The 13,709-nt window shown below is 38.4% G+C and overlaps 1 protein-coding gene across 1 annotated transcript in view; it reads left to right on the plus strand.

Moving 5' to 3' along the window:
• LOC144632949 (intraflagellar transport protein 140 homolog) overlaps positions 1-13,709 on the plus strand; it is a 32,932-nt gene that overhangs the window by 1,546 nt on the left and 17,677 nt on the right. The window contains exons 2-12 of the mRNA XM_078491704.1: positions 1,267-1,488; positions 3,965-4,089; positions 5,221-5,354; positions 8,410-8,585; positions 9,023-9,111; positions 9,564-9,667; positions 10,225-10,376; positions 11,929-12,021; positions 12,695-12,805; positions 13,157-13,235; positions 13,582-13,673. Of these exons, the coding sequence (XP_078347830.1) occupies positions 1,267-1,488; positions 3,965-4,089; positions 5,221-5,354; positions 8,410-8,585; positions 9,023-9,111; positions 9,564-9,667; positions 10,225-10,376; positions 11,929-12,021; positions 12,695-12,805; positions 13,157-13,235; positions 13,582-13,673 (1,377 nt within the window). The remainder of the gene's footprint in view (positions 1-1,266; positions 1,489-3,964; positions 4,090-5,220; positions 5,355-8,409; positions 8,586-9,022; positions 9,112-9,563; positions 9,668-10,224; positions 10,377-11,928; positions 12,022-12,694; positions 12,806-13,156; positions 13,236-13,581; positions 13,674-13,709) is intronic.

A 13,709-nucleotide genomic window follows, 5' to 3' on the forward strand; every position in this document is an offset into this window, starting at 1 on the left:
TGTGTAAGCATGTAATTCTACTACTAATTTGGGCAGTTGCTATTGTTTCGGGGGCTACATGTAGGGGCATTGTTCCTGTTATTTGTTCTATTGTTGCTCTCCAAGGGTAGTGGGTCATTCATGTGAGACCTTGGTGTCCATTAGACAGACACCTGATGTTGGTGCAATCCCTGCCTTTTTCTGTCATAATTTTTACTGTAACTAAACTCCCTATAAGATGGACACCTCCATAAGACAGACACCTGGTGATGGTCCCTGCCGTTTTTCTGCCATTTTATTGTAACTAAATTCCCTATAAGATGGACACCTCTCTAAGATGGACAGTTAGAGCCAGTCCTGGTGTCTTCTTATGATGATGGAATGTAAAACTTAGTAAATAAACCTTGTCAGATGGCTGGTATATTGGAGAAAATACCCAAGGCTGAAAGATTGCCCAAATAATGAACAGTTGTCTGAGAAGTGAAGCTTTGAGTACAACTGTGAAATTTTGAGGACAATCTTTCAGTGAAGGGCATTATCCTCCAATAAACCAGCAAGCCAGGGTTGTGGTTTATTTACAGTCAGACCTCTCCTTACAGACACCTCTCTATTACAGACAATTTCCGAGGTCCCAACAAAATTCTCATATATTTTCTTAAAAAAGAGACATACGGTCTTTCTCTAATACAGACAACAGACACTAAAACTCAACCCCAGAGGGCAAATTGATATAAACTCAACATCTCTATTACGCTCACTCCAGAGATCTGGTCATGATAGTCGTTTGTTTTATACTTCCCAAAAAAAATTGGGTGACTGAGGTCAAATCATTTATTGTTTAAGTAATGTAGTAATACAATGTATTGCAGTTCAAATAAATGTTGTTGTTGTTAAATCAGACGGGTTATGTTGTCTGATACCCATCGTCTGATTTTGTACCATGTGATGCATTTTGTCCAAGTAGAGCATGTGGAAATTAGAGCGGTTTTCACTTGAGTGTCGAAAGTAAATTGCGTTTGCTTTGGTTTTGCATTACTACGCTCAGTGATTGGCTTAAAAATCTCGAAATCAGAACTAAAACCAAAACCAATGACTCGCTCGCGCACGTTTTCCCGCGCTTCGTGCCAGCTACATGTATTTGCTTCGAGTTTTGATTGGTTCACTGGGTTGTCTGTGTCCTTTGTGATTGGCCAGAGTAATTACTTTGGTTTTGGTTTTGGTTTTACGACACTCAATTGAAATCTGCTCTATTCGGTGGGTTATAATTATTATTTTCACCTTAACCAGGGTGAGCTTGTGGAAGATTCATCAATCCAGCGTTCAAGCATAGTAACAGCTATTGTGTGGCATCCTGTAAGAAAGATCCTTGCGATCGGCTGGCAGAGTGGTGATGTGTTAATTTGGAATGAACATGACCATGAGCTGCATGAGGCTTCTTCCATTCATCAGTCTGCAGTCAGGGTTATACAGTGGAGTAGCAATGGAAACAGACTTGTTACCAGTGATGAGGTATTTTATTTAACACTTAGTTAGAGGGGTGTTCTTTTATAATAATAGGCAGGAGTACTGTAAGCCTATACTCAGGGATGTAGCTAAGAAAACACTAAGCTGGCTTGTCACCAAACCCAGCTGACTTTTCTGGCCTTGGCAGCTTTAAAAGTTTACCCAAAACTTTGTTTTCATGTGAAACTTCAGCCAGATTAAAGTCCTCTTTCAGTCGGTGAAATTAGGCGGCAGCTGGCCCTTAACGACATTCCTGTATACTTGGCTGAAAATACATGAAGGCCATATTCCTTAACATTATGGCTTGAGGTGCAGTGAGTTCTGTACTAATACAAGCGGGGTTTGTTATTCTCTTTCAGTCTGGCCCTGAACAAGCCTTTTTTATTTATATTATTTTACAATACACACAATGTATCTAGTCAACTGACCTGCAGGTAGCAGTGAATGATCTAGGCAGGCCAGGCATAAGTTTGATAAGTGAGAGATTTAATGTTTCAAAAAGAGCTGTAGAAAGTTTACCTGGTCTAATAAATTATTGTTAGACTACCAGTATTCTTATGAATACCCAGTAGTAGTATTCAAATGGGTTGCTTTTAGTTATTAGCTCTCAGTTGAATTATTCTGTTGCCTGAATAACTGTAGTATTAAAATTTAGTATATTGTTTTTTGTTCATTTTTACTACCTAGTTATCCAGAAGTAGTTTTTGAATTAGTGTACATGTATCCACAAATTCCTGTAATACCTTACATGTATTTCTATTTTATTAAAAATACGAACAAAACTGTAAACTTTACAGTGCGAACACTTGAACCGGGACAGTTGGAACAAAGTTAACCAATGACAACGTTAATTGAGAACAAAGGATGTCGGCCTTTTTCGTTAACAGACCAATGACGTTCAAGAACGCAAACAATAGATTAACAGAAAAATTTGAAAACTCAACAACGTTGCAAATAGTTGCGGACCTCTCAGGAAACTCGCCTTGTTTTTGATTGGTTAGTTTCGATCCTTAATTTTCAAGAGGTCGTAGATAGAGATCGTAGATAGATAAAGTTTTAGACAAGTTATACAAGGTGTATGTACTGTTACAATATCATCTTCGCGAAAAGTTTACAAATCAAACTACGAACCGTGAATTTTTTCTTCACGGCCAGGAGTTGTGAATTGAATATTCCACACTGTGTTCGCACTTGTTTGAAAATTTTCACTCCGGAAATAAAATGAAGACTGTGAAATCAAATTCACGCCGTAATTATTTTCATTTCGCTCTAGCTTTTCAGTAGCTTTGCTCTGTCTGTTGCCTTGAAATCGATGCGAGTCACTTCCTCGCCAATGTTAACAAATTGCTTTTACACCTTCGTATGACTTTGAAATTCACGAAAACAGAATACTTATATTGTCGGTCAATGCCGTATAACTGTCCACAAGTTACCACTTTACATTTTTTGACACGATTTGAGGCACGTGAAATGTAAACATGAGGTCGAATGTTGTTTTGCTTGTTTGCTCACGGACTCATTTTCTGTCGGTTATCTACTGTTACAACTTTGTAAACTCACGGTTTTCGTGAAAGAGGAGTTTGTTCCGTTTCGTCATTGAGTCTTCAATCTTTCTGTGGTTCTATAAAATTACCACAGGCTAAAGTCACTGAAACTTTATGGGAGAAAATTCATTTCATGCGGCGAAAGCAAAATTGCCATTAATAAAATATGCAAGGTCAGTTGTCGCTGTGGCGGCATCCCAAATCTTTCTTGCCTTGTCTTTCGTCAGAAACAAAAAATAATCACAACAAACACGAGTATGTAACTTAGAAGAGTGAAAACAACTGACTTTTCAAACATGAAATCTAGAACGTTTCTATTCACTTTCTGCTCACATGCGACATAAGACACTGCATACGACGGAATAGGCACTTGAGACGTCCTTTGAAACAATTCCATCCCGTTTCGCGTTTTCGCGCTTGTCGTGAATAAAAGCGTCCTTCGTTATTCTTTACTGTGCTATCACCAACGAAGAGCAATACAATTTTATCAGAAAATTTCTTTTGAAGAATTTTTCAGCCTGTGAAAGCCAACTTTTGATTACGGTTTTACGAGCGCTACTGAAAATTCGGTGCAGTCAGTGAAAATTTAGGATCGAAACTATCCAATCAAATACAAGGCAAGTTTCCTGAGAGGTCCGCAACTGTTTCAAACGTTGTTGACTGTTTAAATTTTGTTGCAAATCTATTGTTTGCGGTCTTGGACGTTATTGGTCCATTTCTAAAAAAGGTCGCCATTCTTTGTTCTTAATTAGCGTTGTGATTGGTTAACTTTGTTCCAACTGCCCCGGTTCGAGTATTCGCACTGTAATATGAGCTAAATAAAATTATTATTATTATTATTACTATTCCACATGTAGAATCCTTCAATAAAATTTCTTTGTTTGTTCTTTTGCAAAAAATCACTGACATTTGTCTCTCGTTGTTGCTCTTTCATGTAGACTGGGATCTTGGCAATCTGGAAAGCAGATCAGAAGGGCAGACTACAGCAATCTCCATTGTATCAACATGATGCCTCCTCACCAATAACAGCTTGTGTCTTCAAACCACCAATGACTTCTGAATAGTGAGTATAAGTCTATGTCAAGAGCTGACAGTTTAAGTCAGTTTGTATAGTGTACAGCTTTGGCTTGACTAAAAGAGGGTAACAGGATGACAGAATTAGACTTGGGTTTGACCTGTTTAATCTCCTGCAAAGTGGCTTGCCTTTATTTTGAATTAATGTTGTTGATCTGCCCATATTTAAGCCAAACGGTATAAAAATTGCACAAAGTTCTGAAGGTCATGTCTCCTACTACTGACAGTTACCTTGCTTTGGCAACCATTAGTCAGTTACACAGATTGTATCAGAATGTTTTGTTGCCAACTGGAACAATTTAATATTGTTTTCAGAACTTCCTCTTCTAGCCTGTAGATTTAATTGTGATTTTTGTTAAGACCCAGACACATTGTGTAACATAAACATTGCATATGTTGCAGTTAATTTTTTATCTCAGTTAATTTTTTATTTTAACTAGTTAGTTTTTTTTCTAACTAGTTTTTTTTATTATTCTAGGTTAATAAGTAGAAAAAGTAGAACACCTCCCCTACCTTGATATCTCATACCCCCCCCCCCCCATCCTCACGTGAACTAACCCTCCCCTACTATCTTCTGCTATTTTCCCCCTCCCTTAAGTACATGTACTATCTTTTTTTCCTTTTTTACTAACTTGCACTGGATTTGAACTCGCAACCTCTGGATTTGCTGTCCAACCCCTTATCCACTGTGCCACGTAGGAAACGTTGGGTGAACCACTAATTTTTTAAAATATATGATACCCTAACCCTAACCCCATTATTTAACTAGTTAAAAAAAATCAACTAGTTAGAAAAAACTAACTAGTGAAAATAAAAAAATTAACTGTGATTAAAAATTAACTGCAACACATACAATGGCTTAATTGCATCATGTGTCCACCCCTAAAACTGTTAAACGCAATGTTGCAGAAGTGGAATTTTCATCTACTTCTGCAGTGTTACCAGCAACAATTTCAATGTTACTTCACTATTGGCAACATTGCATGAATATGGTGGCACAACCATTAGCGATTTCTTAATCTTCAGTATTTTATATATTGTTTTGTAGCTCTGTCAGCTTTTTGTCCTATTTTTTGTTGCTTACCCTGACCTCAAATCACTGCTATATTACATTTTCCAGTGACATGGCTAGCTTGGCAAAAGCAGCTGTTGCAGGAGACGAGGCTGCACTGGACATGTTAAGTTGGCGGAAGAGCAATAAAAGCACGTCAAACACATCATCCGATTATTCTTTCTTTTTTGGAGTGGTAGACGGTAAGTTTAGTATACGTAATTGGACTACATGCTGTCCAATTTGTAAATAATTTGATGAAAAAAATTCTGAGGGCAGCCAAAATTGGACGAGGCCGTAGGCCGAGTCCAATTTGGCTGTCAGAGGAATTTTTTGAATCTAATTATTTCCAAATTGGACAAGCATGTAGTCCGGTTACATATTAATTATATAGCTTGTAGTCAGTCAATCCAGCGTAAATAATAAACTTTTTTATATGTCCAGAGCGGGAAAAACATTCAACAATAGTAGGCATAACACAGCACATGCAACTCACCCAAAGCATTGTCTTCACGAATAAAACTTAAACAAAACAGTGCAATTTTATTCACCTGAGTTTGCGAAGCTTGCTACAAAGTGAGTGAAAACACTGCATCAATCAACGAAAGTCGTAAACAAAGTTTCCGAAGAGCTTTACAACTTCTTGAATCTGACATACTCCTTTCCACTATTTCGTTCATACTTCATGGCCATGTTTTCTTTTCGAATTTCAGCATAAACGACAAAGAATTGCATCTAGCTCGTGGCGATGAATATCTGATAGATTTCTTGCTTTTCTTCGCTGCACTTAGTTCACCCAAGTTTTGTACTATGAGAGGCGTTTTGCTCTTAGTTTTTGCTTCTTAGTGTAGCTAGCTCCTCCTCTGACAACGTAGAAAATTTCTCTTTGTTGTTACTATTGCTGGAAAGCTCAAAAGGAATGGAAAAACGTAGCAAACTTGCCTTAAAAATTCCGCCATTGTCGACTAACAATGCGACAAGTTTACCGGGCTGACGCTATGCTTAATGCTAATTGGCTGATATCCGTCACATGTCGCTTTTCCTTCGATTTGATTGGCTGAGACTAAACTGTCCAATTTTTCTTAAATTGGACAGTTTGTGCATTTTACCTGAAAGTCCTATTCGAAACTATCCAAATTTAATCCCAAATTGGACAGTTCTCAGAAATTAAGGAAAAATAGCTGCGCTGACAATATAGGATTTACTGACAGCTATATATTAATTATTCTCAAAATTAAAATGTTATCTATATAGTGATCAATATCCTTATTTTTCTAATCCTTGATTTCTTGAACCTCCAGATAACTCAATCCAAAAGTTGTTTTACCTGAATTTGGTTCCCAGGGGGCGGTACTCCGGCTTGTAAATGACGGGGATGATCGAATGGGCGATTCCAGAAAATATCCGTACCATACCACGGACGGCTTTTTGGAAATCCGAGGGCAAGGGGGGGTTCTTTGAACTGGAATTCCGAAGGCATGGGGGGATACTTACGATTGGAATTCCGAAGGCATGGGGGAGTTCCAGATCTTGGATTTCCAGAGGAGAAAACAAGAGTGTGCTCCTTGAAAATGCTTATTTTGTGGACTACCAATTCGCGAATAAAGCACGAACTGACAACCGCGTTGCGGAAGCAGGATACAAGACAAGTATAGATCGATCAGGCATGTGTTTGCGTTCATTTACAAACGAAAATCACTAAAATGTGGGTTCTACATCAAGCTTCAGAGGCCTTAACATTGATGAAATTCTTCATTCGCTCTTTGTTTTCTTGTCAAAGCGGATCCACAAACATTTAGTCCATTCAGTGGAGTGGGAAAATCTTTTGCTACGCTTTGAGACGCCATTTTAAAGCACGTGGGTTGGGAGCGACTGCTGACCCTGAAGGCTCAAATTCAAGATGGCGGATATGTCAGTGCACTCGATCCTATTATCTTCTGAGTTTACACACGTTCATCACACGATATTCTTATTTTAATGTAACTGCACCAGTTTAGGGCAATGTAAAGTTAATGTAGGTTGTATCTGTTGAACAAGGGTAAGGAGAAAAGTCTTATTTTTTCACATTTTCATCCCAGAATCTCTTGAGTCATACAGATCAAGTCATTTGAAATAATTTGATGTAAAATACGCCACATTGGGCGTATTTGCGAACACTGACGGGAATTCTAAAGAGCTTGACGAAAAAATGAAAAATCTGAACGGGAGGGGGGTTAACGATAATGGAATTCCGAGGGCATGGGGGGATAACGCATTTTGGAATTTCCGAAGGCAAGGGGGGCTAAAATATGGAAGCCGTCCGTGGTATGGTACGGATATTTTCTGGAATCGCCCAATGGAGGCAAAACTCAGGACCCAAAAAAATCCCTAAGTCTTCCAACATTACCCAAAAAAAAACCCTGGACCAAAAATAACCCCCCCAAAAAATCCCTTGTCAAATTACCCCTAAATTGCCAGGAGCGGCAATAACATAACACAAAAAACGCTCGTTTTGTTTATTCATCATACCATAAAAACACCAAGGCCGCGCCAAGGCACTTTAGTTCGTTTTTAATACCCAAAAAAATCCCCTATCTAAATCAAGTCACCCAAAAAAATACTTGCCAAATTTTCCAACCCAAAAAAATCCCGGAATCAACAATTTCAAACCCAAAAAAATCCTTCGATCATCTCCGTCATTAACAAGCCGGAGTACCCCCCCTGGGATTTGGTTCACTCAGTCTAACACTGAAAAATTTATTTTACCCCTGATTTCTTGAACTCCCGGTTTCTCAAACCAATTTGTTTTATTTTGGTTTCCCTTAGAGGTTTGAGAAATCAGGTTTCCTTGTATTTTACTTGTGAGCAATTTCTTTCTGTTATGTAGACATTTTTTAACTCACCTTTAATTCATCTACTCTCATAATTTTGTCTGTCTCAATTTCTTTATTTTTGTTCTTACAAGAGTTGTAGTGACGTGATAACACTTCCTGCATTGTATCTCATTATTAATAAACATCTGTATTTTATGTTCACTGCAGGCTCTGTGTACTTCGTGGATGACACTTCCTGCATTGTATCTCATTATTAATAAACATCTGTATTTCATGTTCACTGCAGGCTCTGTGTACTTCGTGGATGACACTTCCTGCATTGTATCTCATTATTAATAAACATTCTGTATTTCATGTTCACTGCAGGCTCTGTGTACTTCGTGGATGACACTTCCTGCATTGTATCTCATTATTAATAAACATCTGTATTTCATGTTCACTGCAGGCTCTGTGTACTTCGTGGATGACAAAGGCCGTTGTACACAGTGTTTCACTGCTGAGGGACCTGTCAAGTTCTTGTTGTACAGCGAGGGAAAAGACATGATTGTGGTGGTCACAGAAGGGCTGATTCTTTCACAACACAGAGTGGCTCATGATGGCACTACATCAGAAGTTGCTAAGGTAAGTTGCTACAGTGTAACTTAAGAGAAATTGTGTAGTAGTAGTTTGCTCTTCACTCCTTCTCAGGAGCATAGCCGATCAATAGTCTCTCTCCATATAGCCTCCTGCCTTGTGCATACCTCTCTAGCTGGTACCAACTCTTGCCCATGGACTTGATCTCTGCTTCTAGCGAGCGTCTCCAAGTGTTCCATGGACGATTTCTCTTTCGCCTCCCATGAGGATTCCAGGTTAAAGAGAAATTGTGTAATCAGTGCTTTATACTTCAAAAGGAGAATTTTGATACATTCATTTTCCTTTTCACGCAAAATGCTAAATAATTGTTCATATTGGGTGGGGCTAAGTACAATGAGATTTTTTTATAAAATAATGGCCATTGGAAATCTACATACAATGTACATCTGTCATTGTAGTCATCAAAAGTTTATTTTGTTCATCAGGTAAAACTTAGTGGCCAGCCTGGTAAAAGCCAAATAATCTGGGCTGGAAGGCAAGTGTTAGCAACTGCATCAGAAGAAAATGTTGTCAGGTAATTATGCAAATTGTTCTGTTTACAGTTTGTCTGATGAAACCTTGTTTTAATTAAATCCTTCTGTCCTCAGTAAGTTAGTTTGTTAGTAATTGAAAACTATTTGTTTTCCTGCACACTTTTAACAAACCCTAAAAAATTAGAACGACGTTTCGACCGTTCCACGGTCATTTTCAAGTTAGGTGTTAGGTGTCTATTGTTTGTATGTACATATTTTAGCGCTTTTACTATATGTACACATGTAATTTTATTCTAACACCTAACTTGAAAATGACCGTCGAACGGTCGAAACATCGTTCTAATTTTTTAGCGTTCAATTTTATTATATAATCAACTTCCAAAAACTTGTTGATTCGGACTTTTAACAAAATTGAGATTATTTTATGATGTGAAATTTCTGGCTGTGCTGTTGATTGAAGTAACTTGTATAATTTGTGTTTGTTTTCATGCAGGATGTGGAATCTTGAACAGAATGATAACTACATACTATCAGTTGATGGCAGTGGTTTTGAGGCTGGCGAGGTTGTCAACTGTATATCATTCAACAAAGTTAAAGGTAAGGCTTCTAAAAACATGTCTCTTGAACTTTTAAATGTTAAGTGCTAGGCCCCATTAATTTCAGTCTATGTAAACGTCACATGCATTTTTGACCACTGGTTGTAAGGGCCCCATTGACGTAAAAGTTCGTACTAGACAGCAGGGCTGTCATTAAGGGCTGTAACCCATAGCACCTGTCTGAGACCAGCACTAAGTTTAATGTAAGGCAGAAAGCACCAAAGATTTACCTGTATAATTACGCCATAACATGTAGGACAAAGAGAGCTGAAAGCTTTTTTACATTTAGACCTTTCGTAAATAATATTATATGCACAGTCTTTTTTGATAGATTGTTAATTGAAAGTAGTAGACTTATCATATTTCATGTAAGAGTCACTCCTTAATTCAGTTCCTTTTTTCTGCAAAAGAGTTTTAATAAACTTTTTTGTCAATTGGTGTTACATTACACTTGCATATAGGGCAAAATGCTACGGGTGATAACTTCAGTGTAATGGCTGCTTGAAAACTTAATGACAGCCCTAGACAGTGTTAAACAATACTATTTTAAAACACCAGGGATTCTTGCTGGGGGAACAAACAAGGGAAAAGTGGCCATGTGGAGACACGTTGTGACGAAACCACAACAGAGGAAGCTGGAAGGACAAGAAACATGGGAGCTTCAATCACCAGCTGTATTGGAGGGAGAAACACAGTTGTCCCAGATACAGGTTAGAAAAAAAAGAGTGATCTCCAGGGCTCGAAAATAACTTGAATTACAGCTTGCCCATAGGGCAAGTAACTCTCCAATTTTGCCCAGACACTATACCCCTTGCCCAGGTTCTCAAACTTATTAAAAATTCATGGTGATGGTTTGCCAGGGCCCTCGCCCATCGGGCAAGAGAGTATGAAAAGTCACTTGTCCGGCAGGAAAATCTACTTGTCCCGGACGACCAGATGGCGGTTTTGTCGAGCCCTGGATCTCATACCCATTGTTCACATACCCAAGTAGACCCCACAACTAGCACATAAGAATGGCGCCTCCTTTAATTCTGCACATTGCAGGATAGTCCTATAGGAAACCTGGCAGTTTTTTTAGCTTTTTGGTTTCCTACGTGACCATCTTGTGATGCTTTTATGAACATTTGTGCACTAAGAAAAAGAGGCATCATCCCTAACTGAACTTGGTTTCTGTAGCATGAAGCATCTACAGTGGTACATACAGTCGAAGCTCTCGTAAGCGGACACTCTCGGGACACGAAAATAGTGTCCGTAACTGGAGCTGGCCGCTTACGAGAATGGTTCTCGTAAGCGGCCACAAGAAGTGTATGGGATAGATGGCCGCTTACGGGAGCTTGCCCAGTTTACAATAACTGGACGGGCGTAGATGACGACAAAACAAACACCGAAATATGGTACTGTAATTACTGTAAAATCATTATGACGAACGGCAATGTGAAGTTGATTGATAAAAACAAGAAACAGAGGTTTTTATAGGATTTTCTTTGCGTTGTCCGCTTACGAGAGCTTAAAAACAATGAAAAAGTCTAAGTCATGATCTGTGAAAGTGTACGCGGCCGCTTACGGGAATGTCCGCTTACAAGAATGTAAAAATACAGAGTTTGTATGGGAGTTAAAACGGGGTTTCAAACAAGGCGGCCGTAAGTAGAGCTGTCTGCTTACGAGAGTGTCCGTTAAGAGAACTTCGACTGTACAACTCCCCTTGGTTTTGTGGTAGTCTGTCGTAGGTTACCCCTAACTGGTCTTTTTGCTACCGGTATGTTACCTCAACAATTTGCTGACAGTACGCATTAAAAAAAACTTAGCTCAAGAGAAGTACTGTGAAAGTAAATTAATAAGTGTATAGGGTTAGACAAATCTGGTGATCCGTGCACATTTTTGGATGTTGATTTTTATGCCAAGTTAAGAAGTTTTAGTTTCAGTTTTCACAACAATTCTGCCAACATACAGACTAAAACCGACCAAGTGATTTGAACTTCATTTAGTATCCATGATCCGAACTTCCTGACATGAAGAGTCCGGAACCCGGGCCAAAATTCTCAGCTAATCCATTATCCGCAGTAATTTTTCAATCCGAAAATCCGCTCAATGTATCGCAAAAATCCACAATCAGTACACTTTGTTAGGCCAAATTTGTCGATCTGCCAACCTATTCACCACCTCCTAATCATTCCATCGCAATTAGGATTTGATTAATCAATCAGTCAGAGTACATGAGTTAGACTTGTTGTTATATAAATGGATTTGTTGTTTCTGTTTCAGTGGGGTGGCAACAAGAGTCTTTTAGCTGTGAATAGTGGAGAAACTGTGATTATTCTGAATGAACAAGTTATGAATGCTCACTACAACGATGAGGTAAGTGATTAGTACATTAACACCCATTGGTGATACAAGTAGCTCTCCAAGATCTTTCAGTCACAGGGATACATGTTTGTTACCGCTCATAATGGCCTGTCTTCACACCTTCTTAATCGTAACTCAAGCTTATAGGCTAACAATGTCTTGTTCACATAGAAGTAGTTTTTTTGGTTTGAATCCCCAAACCTCTCGGGAAATTCCAGTTTAGCTTCATAAGAGACTGGAACCACACAGTATAATCAGATAGGATTGTGTCGTTGCTTGTTCCTCTCTACCCTGCAAGATAGATTCATTCTGTCATCTATTCCTTCATGGGAAAGATAGAACCCACAAGAATGCCCTGGCTTTAATGTGTGGCTTCACAGATCAGTTGATAGAGCATTGCACTGGTATTGTGGAGGTCACAGGTTCAAATCCTGTTAAAGCCCTGAATTTTTTTAGGCTTCTTTTCCCCAATTGCTTATTGTTGGGCTCTCGGTGAGGAGATCATTGCTTGTTTCTCTCCCCCATGCCAAATACATCTATTCTGTCAAGATTAATTAATTAGGAGATAAAAAAGGAACTAATCACAGCTACAGATCAAGCGTTTGAAATCTCATTTACGTCTAGCATTGCATGCATACAATGTCATATTGAAACTATATAAATTATGAATTTTGCTATGTTTCAGGTTACAGCAGTTCAAGTTTCACCAAGTCAACTTGCCATTGAAAATTTCTCTACTGGTTATCGTCAAGATCTCAAGACAGACATTCATATCAAGGGAGTGTTTGTCACAAAGGTGAGATTTTGCAGCTGTTTCTTTAGACTTTCTCAAAGTCCTTCTACGCGTGGTTTAGGTATCATAGTCTTGGCTCCATTAATAAACCCCTTTTGATAGTTGATGCTTCTTTTAGCAGATGCTCGCTCATGTTCCCAGCCATTGTTTGTACTACCTCCCGTTAAAAGACACCTTTAAATGGATGCAGGCACTTATTTCTGGGTTCAATTTGACAAATTCAAATTATTATAAATCTCTAAATCAGACTGGTACATTTCCAACAGAACATTTTTTTGTGGTACACGTAACCCTTCTCATCTGGTAAGATGATGTAAGTGCCAATTGATCTTAATTCTTGTTTGGTTGATTTAGACTCATACAGCAATATGGAATGGTAAAAAAGTGGTAGTATATGAAGTAGCAAGCGACAAGAGCATGGTCAGAGCAGAAGGTGAGTCTTTGCTTATTTAAAGGAGCTTTGTCATGATAATTATTGTAGAGTCTTTTTTCTGCCGTGCATGAAGAGAAACCTTAAACTAAGGTTAAAAAAGAAAAAAACAACACAGAGTTAAAATAAACCAAAAAGGCAAAAGGATGGTTAAGATTAACAGGGCGATTGCGATGGCTTATAAATAACAAAGTTGAGTTCTTTGTGCTTCATGCAAAAGTTTCGAGATGTGCCATTTATGGAACCTAGGGGGCCACTTTTCCTGGATAGTTTCTTAGTAGGAAAATTTCCTAAAAGCCTTACAAAACTGTTTTAGTGATTTGTCGTAATAATTGTTTTTCCTTTGTAGGTTCTTTCAATTCTGATTCTCCTGCTGTTGTTGTCCATGAGCAAAGTGTTTATACTGTAGAACCAGGAAAGATTCATGTCAGGACATTTCAGGTACTACATTTTCGAATTCACATGCAAAGATAAAAA

The sequence above is a fragment of the Oculina patagonica genome, chromosome 12, assembly GCF_052425735.1.
Source record: "Oculina patagonica isolate OP01 chromosome 12, crgOcupat, whole genome shotgun sequence".
NCBI lineage: Eukaryota > Metazoa > Cnidaria > Anthozoa > Scleractinia > Oculinidae > Oculina > Oculina patagonica.